A 17700-nucleotide genomic window follows, 5' to 3' on the forward strand; every position below is an offset into this window, starting at 1 on the left:
TAAAGAAGCTGGTGTGCATCCAGAAAACATCAATTGTCAAAATTACAAAATGAAGAACAATAAGAATGTTAAGCACATTCAATTTACATATCTAAACAATTTCTTTGGGAAATAATCTTGGTAGCCATGGCAACACCACTCAGCTGAAGATTATGTTGAAGAATAAAATAACGGAAATGACCACTCGTTGTGCTCAATGTTCTTATTGTTCATCAATTTGAGATTTTGATAATCAATATTTTCGGGATGCACATCAGCTTTATTATTCAACAAGTGTCGACAATTATGGAGGTACCTTTGCCTAGATCACACATTGGACCCTGCCTCAAGTGTAAAACACGCTGCTAGGCTTCGTGTTACATATGTACAGGACGATATTAAACGGCTATTGAAGGAGGTGTTGAAGGATTTTAAGGTTCGTTTTGTTCCCTCTTTTGTTGATATCACCTTATGGTCACTACCGCAGATCCATATGCGCTGCTTTTTCAATACACCTGATTTTCTAAACCACCCTTTACGACCCAACTGATCGTGTAGCAGTTCGCCTCGTACACCTTGCAAAAGCTTTCAACGAATCAGAGGGACTCCTTTGCCCGATTAGGTCGCAACGATGGCTCATTTTGGCGAAGCTGGCTTCTGTGCATCTCTGAGAGACCACGCCCGTCGTGGTTGCAGGTTCTGATGGCGCTGAGATCTTGTTGGTGAACCGTGTTAGGAGGCTGAGCATCGTCGAGGTCTTGGATGTTCGTTGGCGGAGATAATGTCGATGGCTGTAAAGAGTGCTCGCAGGCGAAAAAGGGGGTTGTGGTCGTTTGACATTCAAAAACGTGAGGTCAAGGGACCCTGCCAGCCTTTGCTCAATTCTTGATCTTTCAGTAAGTGCATCTTCATTTCGCTCCTATGAAGGCGGTAGCTAATGAGTCAGCTGGCTCTCGTAGGATGGGATACGTCGACTCAAAGTTCCAGCACTTTCTACCGCAGCCCGTCTACGTCTTGAAGCAACTCTCCTTAGGAGGATCAATCCGACGCTACCGCAACATCAAGTGCAATGCCGAGACTCGCAAACGAACCCCTTCCACTTGACTTACATTATGTCAAACGAATGATAACAACCTAGCCTCTGTACTGCCCTCCTTGCGGTGACGCCTCCCTTGTCTCCCATTCCCGACCCGGTTTTTGGCCACAACTCAGGGACACGAGCCATGCCCAGCCACTCTATGCACTACCCTCCGCCGGACTAGTGGCTCAGCCGATGCAGGCGTTATTGAGTGGCCGGTCGCAGTTGGAGGCAGTTGACCAAAAGATTGGTGGTCACGGAAGATGTGGAATGTCATTCGGATATGTGTACATTTCCAAGTCGCGTAGGCCTGCGCGCGCGTGTAAACGTCGTAGTATTTTCAATCAACCCTTCACATTTTATCTCTGTAGTTAACTGGGACTCTGTACGTGCTTGAGAACGAGGTGAAAGGGGAACGGTGCCAGTTAGATTTAAACACCCATCACCTCAACAAACACCAACACCCGTCTGTCTTCCAAACCCACGAAAACTCAAGAAACCAGTCGAAAAACTCCCCTTAAAGGCCCTCAACAACCCCTTTGAACTACTGCAATGCTATCAGTTGAAAAACTCCCGTCATCAAAACACTTCAAAAATGGGGAGAGAACTCCTGGATTCAAAGAACACCCAGCCGTATAGCGCAAGGCGCCTATCCAGGAACTCTGGAAGAAACTCGCGGATTCGACGGTAGCTGAAGAGAGGATGAAGGAGAGACAGTGTGGGATTGCGTCTTGGTTCCGTTTGGGTGAGTACTTGGGTTTGGTGCATATCGATGACGAGTACTGATTCTGTTCAAGTTGTTACATACCACTGCTAGTCGTGATGCCAATTCCGTAGAAAACGACACGTACGTCACCTCTCGTTCTTCCTTCATTTCTGACCTTAGCCCCCTAGAAGCCACGGCCTACAACGGAAGGCGTCGTATTCGGCGAAATAGGTTAGGTTTCGATGACTATTACAAGAAGTTTCCACCATGCAACAAAGGGTGTTCGGACGGCAACTCAAACGCGTCGTTAGACTGGGGAACCCACTGGTGATACGTACCCATGAGGCGGAGGACGACATGTAGCGGATTTCAAAGGAGGAGGTGCTGAAAGAGTCCAAGGTTCGTTCCCTTCCATTGGCTATCCTTTTCCCAGTTCTTACAAGAACATACCACTATCACAGATTCACAGATGTGGATCTACCAAACGTCCTCTATCAGCCCTCTCTTGGAGCTCCAAACCCTCCTTAAAGTTAACCTTCCTTCATGTCTCTCGAACCTATACGAATCCCTCACGGCCAGCTTGAAGGAAAGGGTGTCGCTGATATGTCATACGGTGATGAAACGTGGACGACCGAGTTCGTTGTTTTGGCAATGGGGGAGGGAGGGGAAAGAGAATGCGCGGAAGGTGTATGCGGTTTGAGGTGGTTTTGCACGCATATAGGCCCTTGGGATGGGAATAGAAACAACATCCTTCGCTCCGCATCCCAACCTGCTTATCGTCCACCTACTGCTCCCAGTCCGGTGCCGTCCCCTCACTGGTTCAGTCGTTCAGCTTGACATTCATTGATCCGTGTCCACCCATCTCAACTTTCTCTTCGCTTCGTCCTTGCGCCTCTTCTATGGTGCACGTCACCTAAACACCGCTACTTTTGTACAAAGGTTATTGACGACCCAGATCTCACCCCTTTCCTTATTCCTTTTACAAAAGTGATGCATTTGGTTGAACGAAAAAAACTGTTACAGAAGGTTCCGAATTTCGAGAGTCCGATCCGCTGCCGCCACCAAACGCGGTCACGAGCCTCTTCACCTTTGCGCAAGCCAACTTTGCGCCGTTCGTGCGTCGAGACTTGACAGTCGCTGTCGACCTTCTAGTGTTATCCGCCAAGTTTCCACTACAAACCCTAACATGGGTGCCAGCAATCCAGTGCTACACTCAACCCGTGACCCTCATCGCCAACGCGAACCTTCATGACCAGCTTGGCTTCGATTGGAAAGGTGCTGATGGCAGCGACACATGCTCCTTTGCGTTCTGTTCAATGAAAATACAACTCCCATCCAACCTAGCGCCAGGAAACTACTTCGTCTGCCACGAAATCATCGCTCTCCATCTTGCCACATCACTCAGCGGTGCAGAGTTCTATCCCGCCTGTTTGCAGCTCATGGTTGGCGCATCGGGGACTGAAGTCCCTGACCCTTCGGGGTTGGTCAGTTTTGTTGGAAAAGGACTAGTATACCCTCAGCCGATGGAAGAGCGACTATATATCACTGGAAACCGTACCTAGTATACCCTATGAGTAGTACTTGAGTTAGTCCAATGATATAGTAAAGGCGGGATCCGTTACTCACCTCAGCCGATGGAAGAGCGACTGAGGGAAGGAACGAACCCCTGTACAGTAGTTATAGTAGTGGTTACGTAACACGATCATCCTCGATCACGATCTCGGATGTAGACTTCAACACTCCTCCTCAAATCGAGGATCGGTGAGAGGGTAAAAAGAAAAGAAAGATAAAAGGAAAATAAAACAAAATTGACGAACATGGGGGAGATAGATGTGAGGAGAAATAGATAGGTGAATCCGAGCGCCGGGTGCATCAAAACCCAGTGGGAAAAAGCTACCGGCTGGCAAGGTCGAAAGAAAATCTACTTAGGTTGAAGAAGATTAAAAATCGAAACGCCAACCAGAAATGCTCCTCCTCGCACAAGTATCACCGGAGTCCAAGGAAAGGCCGCAGGCGTGTAAAATCGGGACGAGGCAGCGCCTTGGTGAAGATATCAGCAACGTTGTCGAAACCGGGGACACGCCAAATGGTGAGGGAACCGTCGTCCACGCGCTCGCGAACGAAGTGATGACGGACGTCAATATGCTTGCTCCGTGAATGGTGGGTAGGATCCGAAGAAAGGGCCTTGGCACCGTTGTTGTCACATAAGAGGACGGTTGGTCCGGGCTTGAGAAGGTGGACTTCACGAAGGAATTGCCGTAACCAGAGGGCTTCACGGCTGGCCTCGCTAAGAGCAATGTATTCCGCCTCAGTGGAAGAGTTGGAAACAGTCTTCTGTCGGCGCGAAGACCAAGTAAAGACGGCACCACCAACGGAGAAGCAGTAACCCATAGTGGAGCGGGTGGTATCTGGGCAGTCAGCATGAGAGGAGTCAGAAAATCCAACAAGATCCAACTCGGGATCACCTCCTAGAGTTAATGTAAGTAAGCGTGTACCCTTAAGATAACGGACAACACGTATGGCAGCATTCCAGTGGGGGCGACGGTAGCAATCAAGGAATTGGCATAAGCGGGCAACGGCGAAGGAAATATCTGGTCGGGTGCCAACCGCCAAATACATGAGCGATCCAACCAAGGAACGGTATGGGATACGTGTCAAGTCATGGGCATCACCAGGGGAAAGGGGAGGATCGGAAGGTGAGGGACGGGTAAGGCTTTTCGCGACAGAAGGGTCCATTGGAGTAGAAATGGGGTCCGCATCAGTCTGGCCAAACTGCTCGATAATACGGTCAATAAGTGCAGTTTGAGAAATGGAGACAAGACGCTTAGCCCTATCACGACGAATGGCGATACCCACGCAAAAGCGTGCCTCGCCAAGGTCAGAAATCGTCCAGAGGGATTTGAGCTCCTCCTTGAAGGAACGAGAGGCTTCGGGCGAGCTGGCAGTAATCAGGAAGTCGTCAATGTGGACAGCGGTGAGAACAGTTCCCAATGAAGAGACTCTGTAATATACACATGGATCAGCGTGTAATCGGGTAAAACCCCAATTTAACATAGCTTTGTGCATCGTTTTGTTCCAAATGCGCCCGCTTTGCTTCATGCCGTACAAACCGCGCTGTAAGCACCAAACCCAATCCTCCTTACCAGGCTCCTCAAAGGATTCAGGTTGCTCGAGGTATTGCGCTTCGTCAGCAGGAAGGAGACCGTAAAGGAATGCGGTCTTGACATCGATTTGTTGGATATCCCAGTCTTTAGCAGCAGCGATATTGAGAAGGAGGCGAATAGATTCCATGCGGGCAGTAGGCGAGGTGGTATCGCCGTAGTCTTGACCAAAGATCTGTTCGTAACCCAATACAACAAAGTGAGCCTTGTGCCGGACGGGATCACCAAGTTCATCGTGCTTGAGTATCAGGACCCATTTACCACGCAAAATTTTGCGACCTGCAGGAACGTCAGAACGGGGGATGAGTTTATAGACACCCATCTCTTTGAGGCTCTTCAGTTCATCCTGTATGCCAAGCGTCCATTTGGCGGAATCAGGGGACTTCATAGCCTCGCGGAAAGTGGGTTCATCAGGACTGTGTGTGTTAATAAGAGGGAATGCGAGCTCAGAGGCGTAGGCTTCACAGAACGCAGCGAAATCTGCTTCAGAATCAAGGTTAATAAGAGGTGGTAAGGTATCATCTGGAACAGCGTTAGTAGGCATGGAAGGAGTCTGAACATTGTCGACATTCGTAAGTGACGCTCGAAGGTCGAGAACTTGTTGACGTCGTTCAAACTTGGCCTGATTTCGTTGTTCTTTGAGGCGTCGACCAGCCTCGCGTGATTCAATAACCGCTTGAGCAACCCGCGGAATGTTCTTGATGCCTAAGTTCTCAGCAGCCTTGGTGCTGGGAGCCGGGGGACGGCCAGATCTGCGTGGAAGAATGTCAGTGTTATCAGCAGGGACAGGAACAATGTCATCTGCGGGAACAGGGACGACATCAGCAGGGTTGTGAAGTAAGGGAACAGATACTTCAGCTTGATGAGGGAGTCCAGGCTGCAAAACGGGATGGGAAGCACTAGGAATGGACTCCTCCTCATCTTGGACAGAGGTATGCTTGGGCGAAGAAACACTGGAAGAGGAAGAAGGGGAAAGAGATGAGGGAGAGGGGGATCCGGAAGCAGTAGGTATGGTATTGATAGGGCCATCCGTCACAGGGAGGTCAATGATGCGACCAGGGTGAAGTGGATGGGAGACATCGTCTTTACGCTCGATAAATTTGACGTGGAAGGATTCAAAAAGTCGATGTGTTGAGGGGTGGTAAAGGCGATATGCTTTTGAATGGGGGGAGTAGCCAACGAGGATACATTCGAATGAGCGTTCGTATATTTTTGGATTGTGTTTGAGGATGAGCGCAAACACGCGTGATCCGATTTCACGTAGATGGGATAAATCAGGTTTCTTCCCATGCCAAACTTCAAAAGGTGTCCTGCCAAGGGTACGTGTTGGTGTGCGAGCAGATAGGTACCCAGCTGTCATGGCAAATTCATCCCATCTATTGGGTGGTACGTTTGGCGTTGATGCATGCATAGCGCGCATTCTATTCATGATAGTGAGATGCATACGCTCAACGCGTCCGTTATGGGCAGAGGTGTATGGCGCAGTGACCTGTAAGGTATAGCCATTAGCATCGCACCATGCGTTCATCGCGTCGGATTGGAGTTCTCCACCATCTATACGGATGATACCAATCCGTTGTCCACTCTCTGACTCAGCTCGACGCACCCATGATTGAAGGGTAGGTAACGCGTCGGATTTTAACTTAAGACAAAAGGTCCAAGGGTGGCTAGAGTGATCATCGACAACATTCATCACATATTGATTTCCGCTCGCTGACTTCACGGCCTCAGGACCAGTCAGGTCCACATATATTATCCCCAACTTCCTATTTGATCTCTCCCCCTGACGAATCTTTGGTACTGGGGTGCGACCCTGTTTACCGCAGATACAACTGTCACATTTGGGAGGGGATCGAGATAGGTTGATGAGCATACCTTGAGCAAGTTGCTTGGTAGCTAAGTCGAGGATGGACTGGTTTGATGCATGTCCCATTCGTCGATGCCAGGTGTCAAGGTCGGCTGTAACGAAGGCGTGTTCAGCTGAGAGTCGAGTACAGTTGAGACTATATAGTTTGCGTGTCGAAAGTCGTGTGCCAGTTGCAAAGAGGGAGCAGAACGAGTCTTGAGAGTGACCGTGGTAGCATCGAAGGTAACAGAACATTGAAGAGACTCGGTGATACATCCAATCGATATGAGCCGAACAGTAGAAGCAGGAATGAATAGAACATTTTCAAGTAGAATATGGGAACCTTTGGCAACAATTAATTTAATAGTGCCAATGCCGAGAGCGTTGATGGTAGAACCGCCAACACCGGTGACAGTCCTATCGGTGATTGGGTGGAGTGTCAAGAAATCAGAACGGTCAGGCGAAATATGGGTCGTGCAAGCGCTATCGAGCAGGAATGGTGATGCATCCAAAGAGAGAGCTGTGCGACGAGCAGAGGCTGGAAGTGGGGCTGCCATGACTGCCGCGAGACCTAGGTCGTCTGTGTTTCTCCTCCTCTCATGCCAATCAACAGAAGTAATAAGGGAATCTTGAGTGGCAAGCCAGGAAATTTCGGCTATATGCGCATATTCCGCAATATCAGCGGCGCACATAGACTCGAGGACAAGTGGATCTATTAAATTAATATCGTCTGTTTGAAGAAAATGTGCAGAGTCGGAGACGTTGGTCGTAGTGGTTGATGAAGAAGATGAACTGATAATTTCATGAGCCTTGCCGTCGGCGTCAACGATATAGGCTTGGTTGCCAGACTGAATAATACTGCCGGCGGGTTTGGATGTCTTCTCCTTGGATCTCTTGCCTCGTTTGGCCTCGCGCGCAGCTTGCGCTTCAGCAACAGTTTTGCCGGCCATCCCGCCACCAGGTTGAATGCAAAATTCGGCGGTATGGCGTGGTTTCTTGCAATTTGAACAAATAGTTTGCTTGGAATCCGTATTGCATGAGCCGCGTGCAACGTGAGCTTCAGCCGGTACAGGCATGGATCGAGCAGTGGTCATAGATCGAGCTTGTTGTTCGTAGTCAAGACGATCAACAATTTGAGCTGACGTATATGCACGGTCGGCAGTAGCGGACGACAAGCCAGAGACAATAGCATCACGGATAGACGAAAGAGAGTCGTCGGCAGAGAGTGCAAGTAACATGAGAATACAGAGAAAACCCTCAGAGGTAGGCGCGCCCATATCCCAGATACGACGGTTAAGGTTGTGTAATATGAGAGTGGTTTCGGCAAAGGGAACAGATGACGAATAGCGTACAGAAAGAGCTTCCTGAATCAACGTTACTTGGGTCATGGGACCTTGGTGTACATGGCGTTTCTTCAATACACTCCAAATATCCTCGGCGGTCACGCAGTTCTCGATGAACTGATGTTCGGATGAAGCGCACTTCAGAAACAAGAACGTTTGTATGGCGGCGTTGTTTAATTTCCAGTTGCGGTTAGCGCGAGGTTCGTAATGAGGGTCGGGAGCAGGAAGGGAACCATCAAGATATTGGTCCAGGCCAGAAGAAAGTTGGAGGATGCGTACGACGTGTCGGCTCCACGCTGCGTAATTGTTCATATTCTTGTCAAGGATGGCCACATCCCCCCAGCTAGATTCCTTCACACTCTGAATAGGAATGGAAGGGTGCGACGTATCGCTCGCGAGGGGAGTGTTGGGCAAAGGAGACAATAAGGAGACTGGGCGAGGGGATGCAGGGGTCGACATAGGGTCGCTGGAAGACAAATCGCCTACAGTCATCGTGAATCAAGGGTAGAATTGGTCGACAAATACGGCGGGGTTCCTAGAAGTCAAATAGGCCCATAACCTGTTGGAAAAGGACTAGTATACCCTCAGCCGATGGAAGAGCGACTATATATCACTGGAAACCGTACCTAGTATACCCTATGAGTAGTACTTGAGTTAGTCCAATGATATAGTAAAGGCGGGATCCGTTACTCACCTCAGCCGATGGAAGAGCGACTGAGGGAAGGAACGAACCCCTGTACAGTAGTTATAGTAGTGGTTACGTAACACGATCATCCTCGATCATGATCTCGGATGTAGACTTCAACAAGTTTGCCAGGCGCATACAGACAGCATCTTTGATTCCCAGGTGTTCAATGCCAGTGCACCATACACCTCCCCGGTTTTCCTGTTGCTGCATTCGTGAACGGTGGCACTTCCACTCCTGTTAACGCAACCACGACCGCATCCTCAATGGCAACGGCAACCCAAACTGGTGGTGCCACTGGGACGTCGACGACCTCCAAGGGGAAGATGTGCAAGCTCAAGAAAGGCAAGTCTGCCTCTTCGTTGGTTGTTCCATCGACCTGCATGGCATCAACCAGTGCCATCACCACCGATGTGTACCCCTGACACTTCAGCAGGGTCATGCGCAAACTTGCGCTCGGCCGCAGTATCTAAAACGCCTCTAGTTATGACACACCACGACATGCATGCTCGCGATTATGACTGCTGTTTAGATCCCGCCTTGTGTTGTATTCATACTCAGTCATTCATATTATAGGTCGTATAGTACATTGCTATCATTGCAATAAAAAAATCGGTCACTCGTTCTTGATGTTGGCACAGATGTGAAGCTCACTCTTCAAGTATGGTTACTGAGATTTAATGAATCAAGTTTTGTGGGATCCTGGCAGCTACCTTTTGGGGGGACCTGCATCAGTAGAATCACAAAACCGCTTTCAGCCACTTTTGCCGCTTTTGAAAGGATGAAAGTGTTTCCGCTTTTGGAACATCAGCAAACCTACACTTTACTTGTCAGCTTTTCACGACTTTTTGTGACTGACAGCTTGTTGCCAAGTCACAAGTTGACACAAGCTCACAAGCTGACGAGGTGCCTGACCATGAGGGGACTTAGCGAAAAAAGTGGTTTGCGAACTTGCTTATGTAACAGTTGGTAACCACGTCCGTTCTGTAATTTCCCTCTCATCTTAACCACACCATCATCCACAGTGACCACCCACCTCTGCTGCGTCACCACCGCCACCACCAACCATTACCTCCCAGAACCATCGTTTGACCTCCCACAACCACAATAGCTCACACCGACAACACCAGCCTCGACAAAACGACGTGGTGACGCCACGTCACCAGCCTCAACCACGAGCACCAGTCAGCCCAATGCTGCCACGCCACGCCAGCAGCGACAGCAACCAGGCAAGCACCAGCCGACTCAATGCCACGTCGCGGTGACGACGTGGCTTGTCAACGGTACGTTAACATCTTTGGCTCTTCGGTCTCTCCTAGATTTCTCGTCCACCCATCTCTCCAATTCACTCTTTTTAGGCTGGAGCCTGGTTTTGTTAAATTAGAGAACGAAGTCATACAGAAGCCATCGCATCTGCCATTTCTTCTTTTTAGCCCGCTGCTATGTGCCCAAGAACTTTCCAAGCCGAACCTTTCTGACATGCCACGAAGTCCACAGCAGCAACCACGACGACGACAAATGATCGTGGAGGAACGAGTGCTGCCAAAAGGTCAGCAACCCCCGATATCCCCCCCCTTTGACTGACAAGTCCCCAGCCAGTCGCCGTTGCCCACACCACACACCAACCATCGCCACGTCACTCCGCCGCGCACGCCGTTTCGACGACATATGTACCAGTATGCACTTGCAGGGGCAGGAAGGGGGTTTGAGAAGGGGGTATACAGAGCTTGTGGAAGGGACCCAATGGGGGAGGGATGTGTCCCTCCTGGCGTCGCTGGTGTGGATGGCAAAGGATTCTTTAATAGTGTACTGTCGTATTCTCACTGTATTGTGCTAGTACCATACAATGATCAGTTATACCTAATTTTTTGCTATGAAATACCAAAAATAAGATTACCACTTTTCTGAGCTTGTCAGCTTGTTAGAGCTCGTCGAGCAATCTCGCAACTCAACTTGCGAGATTTTTGGATCTACTTGTCAACTTGTGACTTGTGGCTCGTTTCGACTCGTTTGGGCTCGTACGAGTCGAAAAAAGCCCAAACAAGTCGTGACAAGCGGAGTGTAGAAATACTGATGAAGCCAAGTCCCTTTTCTTTCAAAAGCGGTTTCGGCTTTCAACAGGGACAAAAGGGGCTGCAAGTGGTCCAAAAAGGGACCATGAAAGAGGTACAGCTTTTCAAAAGGTGACTTAAAGAGGGTTTGAAAGAGGGTTCAAAGCAAATAGATTTCTAATATTTGTGAAACAATGGTGCTGATTACTACTAGAACGACGTGACCCTCCAGTACATCCTCATGATCTGCTAACACAATATCAGACTGTGGCCTGGAGAACCATCGCTGAAACAGTCTCTCGAGTACAGCGAACACCTTCAATCAGCCCTAGGATATCGGCGTGCTTGCCTATGATAGCTTAAGTGGCATATTGCACTGCAGCTTGCGAGGGGTCCTGGAAGAAGTGGACGTGCCGGACGAGTTTGACATTGATCATTTTGTGAGCATGTCAAGGAGGAGAGGCTGTCAGTTTCAATGGTTGCTATTTCTTCATCAGTGGCAACGGTGTCCCCGACTTGTTTTGACCATGATTTGAGTGTTCTCTCACTAATGGACTCAGCCATTGGGGGACCTTGATGGTTTCCGCTGGGTTCCGACGATGATTACAAAGGATGGGCCTACAACGTCACTCAGAACTAGTGTTCGAAAGTCCGGTTAGGTCCGGTTATTGGGTGCCCAGGGGCTCTAACCGAGACTGAGACCGGTTAGCCTTTGTCCCAAAACCTAAAATAACCTAACTGGACCGCAACTAACCGGTTACAGTCGGTTATTTGCAGTTACTAACCAGTTAGGACCGAAAAATAAAGAATCGGTTATAACAAGGCAAATATGCTCATATGTATCTTGATAGATATTATTTCTGCATATTCTAGCTTTAAAACGAGCCCAAGAACGCTAAAATCGGTGAAGAATTGACATATTTATGCAATTATCCTTGAAAGTCTACACATTTGAGTGATATTTTAGAGATTTGACCGCAACTTAGTCAAATTTTAAGCATTTTCGATGTTCTCAAGTGCCTTTTGAAGGTGTATAATAGGGCTGGTTATAACTGGTTAACTAACCTAACTTTCAAACACTACTCAGAACCACCTTTCAAACCAAATCACAAATGAGGAGGACAAACCTATGTGTGATGGTTGGGTATATGGGGGCTGGGAAGCACCTTCATGTGAACTGTGTTGGATGTGAGCATGAATAGCAGCCTGGGATGGGTATTAGTTCTGGACTAGAGCTCGGAAAAAGGTAGAAGAGGGGTGTGTGACAAGACGAGGGATGGAAATCACCAGGGGAGAATGGCAGGGATGTGTAGGAGGGAGAAACTAGGGGTGCGCACCATACTGTAACGGTATACGGCCGTATGCATTCGGTTGCATGACAGCGTCAGGTACACCGAAACCGTTACTGTCAGGTAATCTGCAAGCCAACTGCAGTATGGTCAGTGCAGAACACGACCGTAAACGGCTGTGTTCGGTGGCTTACAAGGAAAGAAAAGTAATTTAATTAACACTAGCTACTGGAGGTATATATTAGCGTTGATCTTTCTTTGTAAGGTTGACGCATGCAAGCCTGAGGCGATTTTTGACCAACATCAGCACTCTGATGGTATCTGGAATGAGGCTGGCACGTCGTAGAGAGATAGTATCACGCCCCCCAGAAAATATACGTTCAACGGCAACTGCAGAACCTGTGGTACTGGTGAGTGATTGAAAATGAACTTAAAAACATTGATGAACATACCTGGAATTGAGAAAAGGTCGCGCACGAGGCGATAGAGGTTAGGAAATTGTGACTGTCTCCCAAGCCACCATTCCAGGGGTTTGCAGGTATCAAAGTCTTTGCGTGTTAACTTGTAAAACTCATCCAGCTCGTTGACGACTACCTGGTCTTCCTTTTGGTAGCGCGATGTCAAATTTACCTTTTCGGGTGAGTGGGGGGCACTACCACTGGCTGAAGGAATGGATGAACTTGATCGCGATGATTGAACGGGGGTTCGACGAGTCCGATTTGCGTAGTTTTTGTTGAAAAATGACTTCAATTGATCCTCCGTGTTGTTCAAATCAGCAAGAAGTGTGGGGTCCAAAGCGCAGTCTCTTCTAAGCCCTACATACATGATCCGAGGATCAAGTACTGGAAATAAAGGTCAAATTTCAGAAAGAAAAAACGAAGTAGAGGAAGGAATAAAGCATACAAGAAGCCCAAGTATAATATGGGGACTCATCCGAACGATAATAGTAGTCACTGAGTTTTTTGTGAGCCTCAATCAAGCCGTTTCTCAATTGATGTGGTGCAGAGTCAGGAAGCTCTGCCAACGCTTGGTGAACATGGTCTTGTAATCCACAGAAAATGGCATGGACAGTGGAGAGCATGGGCTCCTTTGTCTTGGACATGTCAGTAGTAGCTGAACGAAAGACCTTGAGCCAGCCTGCAACAAGACGTATGGCTGACCAGTCAGCAGCATTGAGCTCCAATGCACGGAGATCTTGGTGGCACCCAACGAACTCATCGATTTCCTTTGCAAAGTCTAAGGCACGTCCTACATGACTACTGAGTAATGACCAACAAAAGAAGAATACAGAAGTTGACGTATGCAGCATTTGATGTGTTGAAGACCAACGAGTTTTAACATCTAAGATAAGCATCAATGCACGTTGTCGCTCAACACCGTTCTTGCCCCGAAATGAGTCTTCAAGTTGCTTGAACCATGCCTGCTTCCGCTGAGGGCTGGAACGAATTGCACGGATGACTTTACGAAGCTCAAAATATCATCAGCTCAAGACTTAAGCTATGTAAACAATCGACTCACCTTTTCAACGGCAGGCAATATATTGCCTGATGCATCAGGGGATAAACTAACCTCCTCCTCTTGGTCTCCGTCATCTTGCGCAGCAGCGTCGTCATCGTGAGAATGACTGAGAGGTGCTGTTGTGGAATCTTGATAATTGCCACTTCTGGATGTGGCCTTTTGGGCTTCCATCTTGGAGATGGCCCTGATTGCCTCAAGTAACTGCAAGGTAACATGAGCTTCAGTATCATAAACTACAAATAATTGATGAGATGAACCTTGATGGTGGCAAGATGGATAGTGTGTGGCATGCAACAAAGACGGGCCCAAGCCACGTTGAGATGGATACCCTCTTTGGCTGCTTGGGACTCAATTCCTTTGACCATAGTATCATTGTTTGAAGCATTGTCAAGCATAAATGCAAAAATCTGTGTGCAAAATTAACAGTTCATTTCTCGTGAACTTTTAATTGAAAAATTACTCACACAGTCTTCAATTCCATATCGTTTTAATGTCTCCCATACGACTTCTGCCATGTTTTCACCTGAGTGTTCACCAACAAGCTCTCGAAAATCAATGAGCAATTCTTCTTTAAGTATGTAAATACTCTGTAAGAATAATGACAGGAATTATTAGTTACCTAGCTTTCCTTCCTTATTTACATAATGGGCGACGATGGCAAGAAAAGCGTAGTTATTACTGGATGTCCAAGCGTTGAGCGAGAGGCTGATCTTTCCGGGGACCTCATCCTGATGACATTATGAGACATATTCCATTCAGAATTGAAACATTGATTCTTACCTTGAACATTGGCTTGGTGGACTCCATACTCTCTTCACCCATCTCCATTACTCGATGTTTAATAGTGTCGCGGTGTGGAATTTGGAGGGTGGGAGCGGGATGGTGGGTGTATGTTAAGAGCTCACGAAGCTTGGGCCTATCGACCTCTTCGAATGGCTGGTCACAGACTATGATCCATTCAGCAAGGAGCTGCTCAAATTTTCCTTGATCCCAAGGATCCTATGAATTATAAGCGACTTTTAAACAACAAATAAAAGTATCAAATGACTTATGGCAGCATTGACAGCCTGCTTTTCGAATGCAGCGCGAATGTTTTCAGAAGCTGTCTTGAGGTTCTTGAAGAACTCCTTGGATTTTCCAGGGTCGAGGACCTTTTCGCCGGAAGCGATTCGGATTTTGTCCTCAGTAATAAGTTGATCGGAAGGCCTCTCTTTCAACGCAACGAAGAGCTGGAACATGCTTGGCGAGCATGCTTTTAAGTTGTTTACCATGGCTAAAAACAACAGAGTTAGGCTACAGCGATGTGTCGCAATTATGTTACTTACATGTGAGGTTTTATTTTCCGGTTTTCTTGAGAGTGAAAATTTTGCGATTACCGTGGCAGCACTGGAAATGTTTGTCGCCAGGGTTCCCAACCCCCCCATCAGCACCACGGGCAACGCTTTTATAGAAATAGTATATGGGATTCTTTGTTGCAGACTAAATGGGTTGTTTATTAGTCAATCATACAAGAAAATCTAACACGAACATACTTTACTCTTCGTCTTGTTACCGGATGATGGTCCTACTTGATCCAAAGGTCGGATCTCTTCCAAAATAGTGTTTTCATCATTTGGACTCGGTGAGCGTTCAGAAACTCGACGTCGACTGTCCTCTTCCTCAACCTCGATAATGGTTGGGGCGGTACGCTTTCGTTTTGTTGTTCCAGATCCGTGGCCCGTCATTGGGAGAGTCTTTGAGAGAAGGACAGAGGCAAGCTGACAATTGTTGATGAGTAAAAAAGCCAGTGGAAACAAAAGCGATGTACCTCTGCATTCGAAACTGCTTCAACTTCAATAGAGCCGTCGCTGGACTCTGAATCCGATGAACCCATCATGAAGTTGTCATCCTCGTCATCGCTCTCAACACCAGTATCCAGCTTAAATTTCTTTGCGCGGGGCTTGCAAGAGTGTTTGGCACGATTTGCCGCTCGAGGTTGCTTTGGCAGGATCGGCTCGCCGTCAGAATCTAAGGCCTCAGCTGCAATATAGTCAGCCATTTTCGCCCCTCAACCACTTCGTCAACCATCTGAAGTGCTGGAATCAGACATTGTTCAAGAATAAAAAAAGAAATTGACCTGTTATCACAGCAGGCAAAGTGGATGCAGCAAGACGTGGAAGAGAGCGGCTGTCTGATTCAGAGTGGTACCAATCTATGTCGTCGGTGTCTTTGAGTTGACCAGATGTGTCCATAGCACATCCGAGTTCTGTAGGCATTGTGGAAAAGAGTGCATAGTGTCTCCTCTGAAAACATACCATATAAATATGGAGCTCACAGGCACATTTCCCCATGTTTCATGGTGAAATTGCAAGCTGCAATATATCAAGAAATCACTGTTGTCAGCCACAAGGATTGTTAGAATTTGAAATGCACATAAAATATTATGAGGGGGCATAAGTGTACAAACCTTTGAAAGAATCGCCTGGGGCATGCAGAATTCACAAACTTGATTACGATGAAAAGAAGCCTTTTCATTCATGGCATAGTGTACAGAAAGAGTGAAAAAGTAAGAAGTAGTGCTGTGACAGGTTCCTATGGGATGAAAGACAATGATGCGACGGGTATCTGTAGGCACGTCCCATTGAAAACAAGGAACGAATGATGATTTGTCAACCGCAGGAGACTGTTGATAACATTTGAAATTAAAACACCAACAACAGCCGTTTCTGACTGTCAACTATTATTCTTGTCGGTTATATACCATACTGTCGCCGTACCGATAGATGACTTTCACTGAGGCACATGATACGGTGCGGGGGCTGTATATTCACGGCCGTACATCGTAAGTTCGGCAGCGGTGCGCAGCCCTAGGAGAAACATCACAGGCTCCATGTGGGAATGATGGGCTAAGAGAAGAAAGAGAAAGGAAACACAGCATACCGTATCTGCATTCCCTCACCACCTAGATCCTGCGACTCGCCATGGCATGAAACACTTGTCAACTTCCAGCATGCCTGTGCCCATTCCTGTACTACCGAGCTCCAATCCAGATGTTGACGACTGGGAAATCTCTGATATTGTAATCATGGCATGATTACTACAGTTCCCATACTGTATCATATATAGGATGCACTGGCTGAGAATATAACTTCTCAGTTATTCTGCCTTTTGGCTTAGGTGGTCCTTTGTGCATTCTAGGGACCACTTACATTAACTGAGAAGTTTCGGCTGCAGGTTCAATCCTGGCCCATGGCAAAGCTGGCTGTGGGACCGTGGGAATGAATACTGTTAGTTGCAAGGGGGTAGACCCTTGGGGTGGCCTATATGAGCACTCCCACTTTGGAAACCCCATGAGGAACTCCAGGACTATGGGATTGGGACCAGGTCTGTACGAGGGGGCAAAGTTCCAGAGATAGGGAGGGTGTAATCATGGCATGATTACTACAGTTCCCATACTGTATCATATATAGGATGCACTGGCTGAGAATACAACTTCTCAGTTATTCTGCCTTTTGGCTTAGGTGGTCCTTTGTGCATTCTAGGGACCGCTTACAGATATGAGTGGTATAAGGATGTTGTTCAGCAGAGGTAACAAAGAAAGCCTTACCAAGCCCTCAATAGGCTCGCCAACGAAGCCTGTGTAAGCCCTCTGGCAATAGCGATAACCCTTGAGGACAGCATGTTGTCAGGGGGGGGAGTAGTTGTGGCAGTTGTGGTGGGTGGTGAGCTTTGTGGACTGGCATTATGGTGCCCCCTGTAGCGTTGCTATGAAGGTTGGCTGGTTGGCATGCAAGAGACAGCTGTGTTTCAAACTGATCGTAAGTGGGAGTGTTTGTCGAGACAAGGAAGAGAACTTACAAAAAGACAGACATTATACCCCAAGAGTGGACAACGTCGACCATGAATGAGGAAGAATAGGAAGGGAGAGCGGTGCGATGTTCAAGGGATAGAATTCAACATTGTCACATGATGTCAGAGTTCTAACAGACTTCACAAATATTTTGTCCTCACTTTCAAATCCCACCAATAAAGCCAACAACTTATTCAGCTGCCCACCCTCGACCA

The 17700-nt window shown here is 47.7% G+C and overlaps 4 protein-coding genes across 4 annotated transcripts; 3 read left to right on the forward strand and 1 right to left on the reverse strand.

Annotated features, from left to right (window-relative positions):
- Nucleotides 1–610: 610 nt before the first annotated feature.
- LACBIDRAFT_328284 (uncharacterized protein) lies at nucleotides 611–2291 on the forward strand (the record flags this gene model as incomplete). Its single annotated transcript, XM_001882256.1, has 7 exons — nucleotides 611–675; nucleotides 779–875; nucleotides 1118–1379; nucleotides 1429–1442; nucleotides 1697–1802; nucleotides 1895–2069; nucleotides 2225–2291. The coding sequence occupies 7 exons, from the start codon at nucleotides 611–613 to the stop codon at nucleotides 2289–2291; spliced, it is 786 nt and encodes a 261-aa protein (XP_001882291.1).
- Nucleotides 2292–3079: 788 nt separating this feature from the next.
- Nucleotides 3080–3325, forward strand: LACBIDRAFT_299278 (glycoside hydrolase family 61 protein; the record flags this gene model as incomplete). The annotated part of the gene is made up of 1 exon (XM_001882257.1): nucleotides 3080–3325. One exon carries the CDS (start codon nucleotides 3080–3082, stop codon nucleotides 3323–3325), a length of 246 nt encoding a protein of 81 aa, XP_001882292.1.
- Nucleotides 3326–9816: 6491 nt separating this feature from the next.
- LACBIDRAFT_299282 (uncharacterized protein) lies at nucleotides 9817–10671 on the forward strand. The gene is made up of 3 exons (XM_001882258.1): nucleotides 9817–10081; nucleotides 10157–10347; nucleotides 10394–10671. Exons 1-3 carry the CDS (start codon nucleotides 10047–10049, stop codon nucleotides 10633–10635), a joined length of 468 nt encoding a protein of 155 aa, XP_001882293.1. The 5' UTR covers nucleotides 9817–10046; the 3' UTR covers nucleotides 10636–10671.
- Nucleotides 10672–11167: 496 nt separating this feature from the next.
- Nucleotides 11168–11413, reverse strand: LACBIDRAFT_299283 (uncharacterized protein; the record flags this gene model as incomplete). The annotated part of the gene is made up of 1 exon (XM_001882360.1): nucleotides 11168–11413. The coding sequence occupies one exon, from the start codon at nucleotides 11411–11413 to the stop codon at nucleotides 11168–11170; it is 246 nt and encodes an 81-aa protein (XP_001882395.1).
- Between the last annotated feature and the right edge of the window lie 6287 nt (nucleotides 11414–17700).

The sequence above is a fragment of the Laccaria bicolor genome, genomic scaffold, assembly GCF_000143565.1.
Source record: "Laccaria bicolor S238N-H82 LACBIscaffold_16 genomic scaffold, whole genome shotgun sequence".
NCBI classification, from domain to species: domain Eukaryota; kingdom Fungi; phylum Basidiomycota; class Agaricomycetes; order Agaricales; family Hydnangiaceae; genus Laccaria; species Laccaria bicolor.

Bases quoted from the DNA above. Each gene is read 5' to 3' on its own strand.
- LACBIDRAFT_299282 (XM_001882258.1), top strand. From the start codon at position 10,047: ATGCCACGTCGCGGTGACGACGTGGCTTGTCAACG. The intron at 10,082-10,156 runs GTACGTTAACAT...CACTCTTTTTAG, and splicing joins GACGACGTGGCTTGTCAACG to GCTGGAGCCTGGTTTTGTTA. The intron at 10,348-10,393 runs GTCAGCAACCCC...ACAAGTCCCCAG, and splicing joins GGAACGAGTGCTGCCAAAAG to CCAGTCGCCGTTGCCCACAC.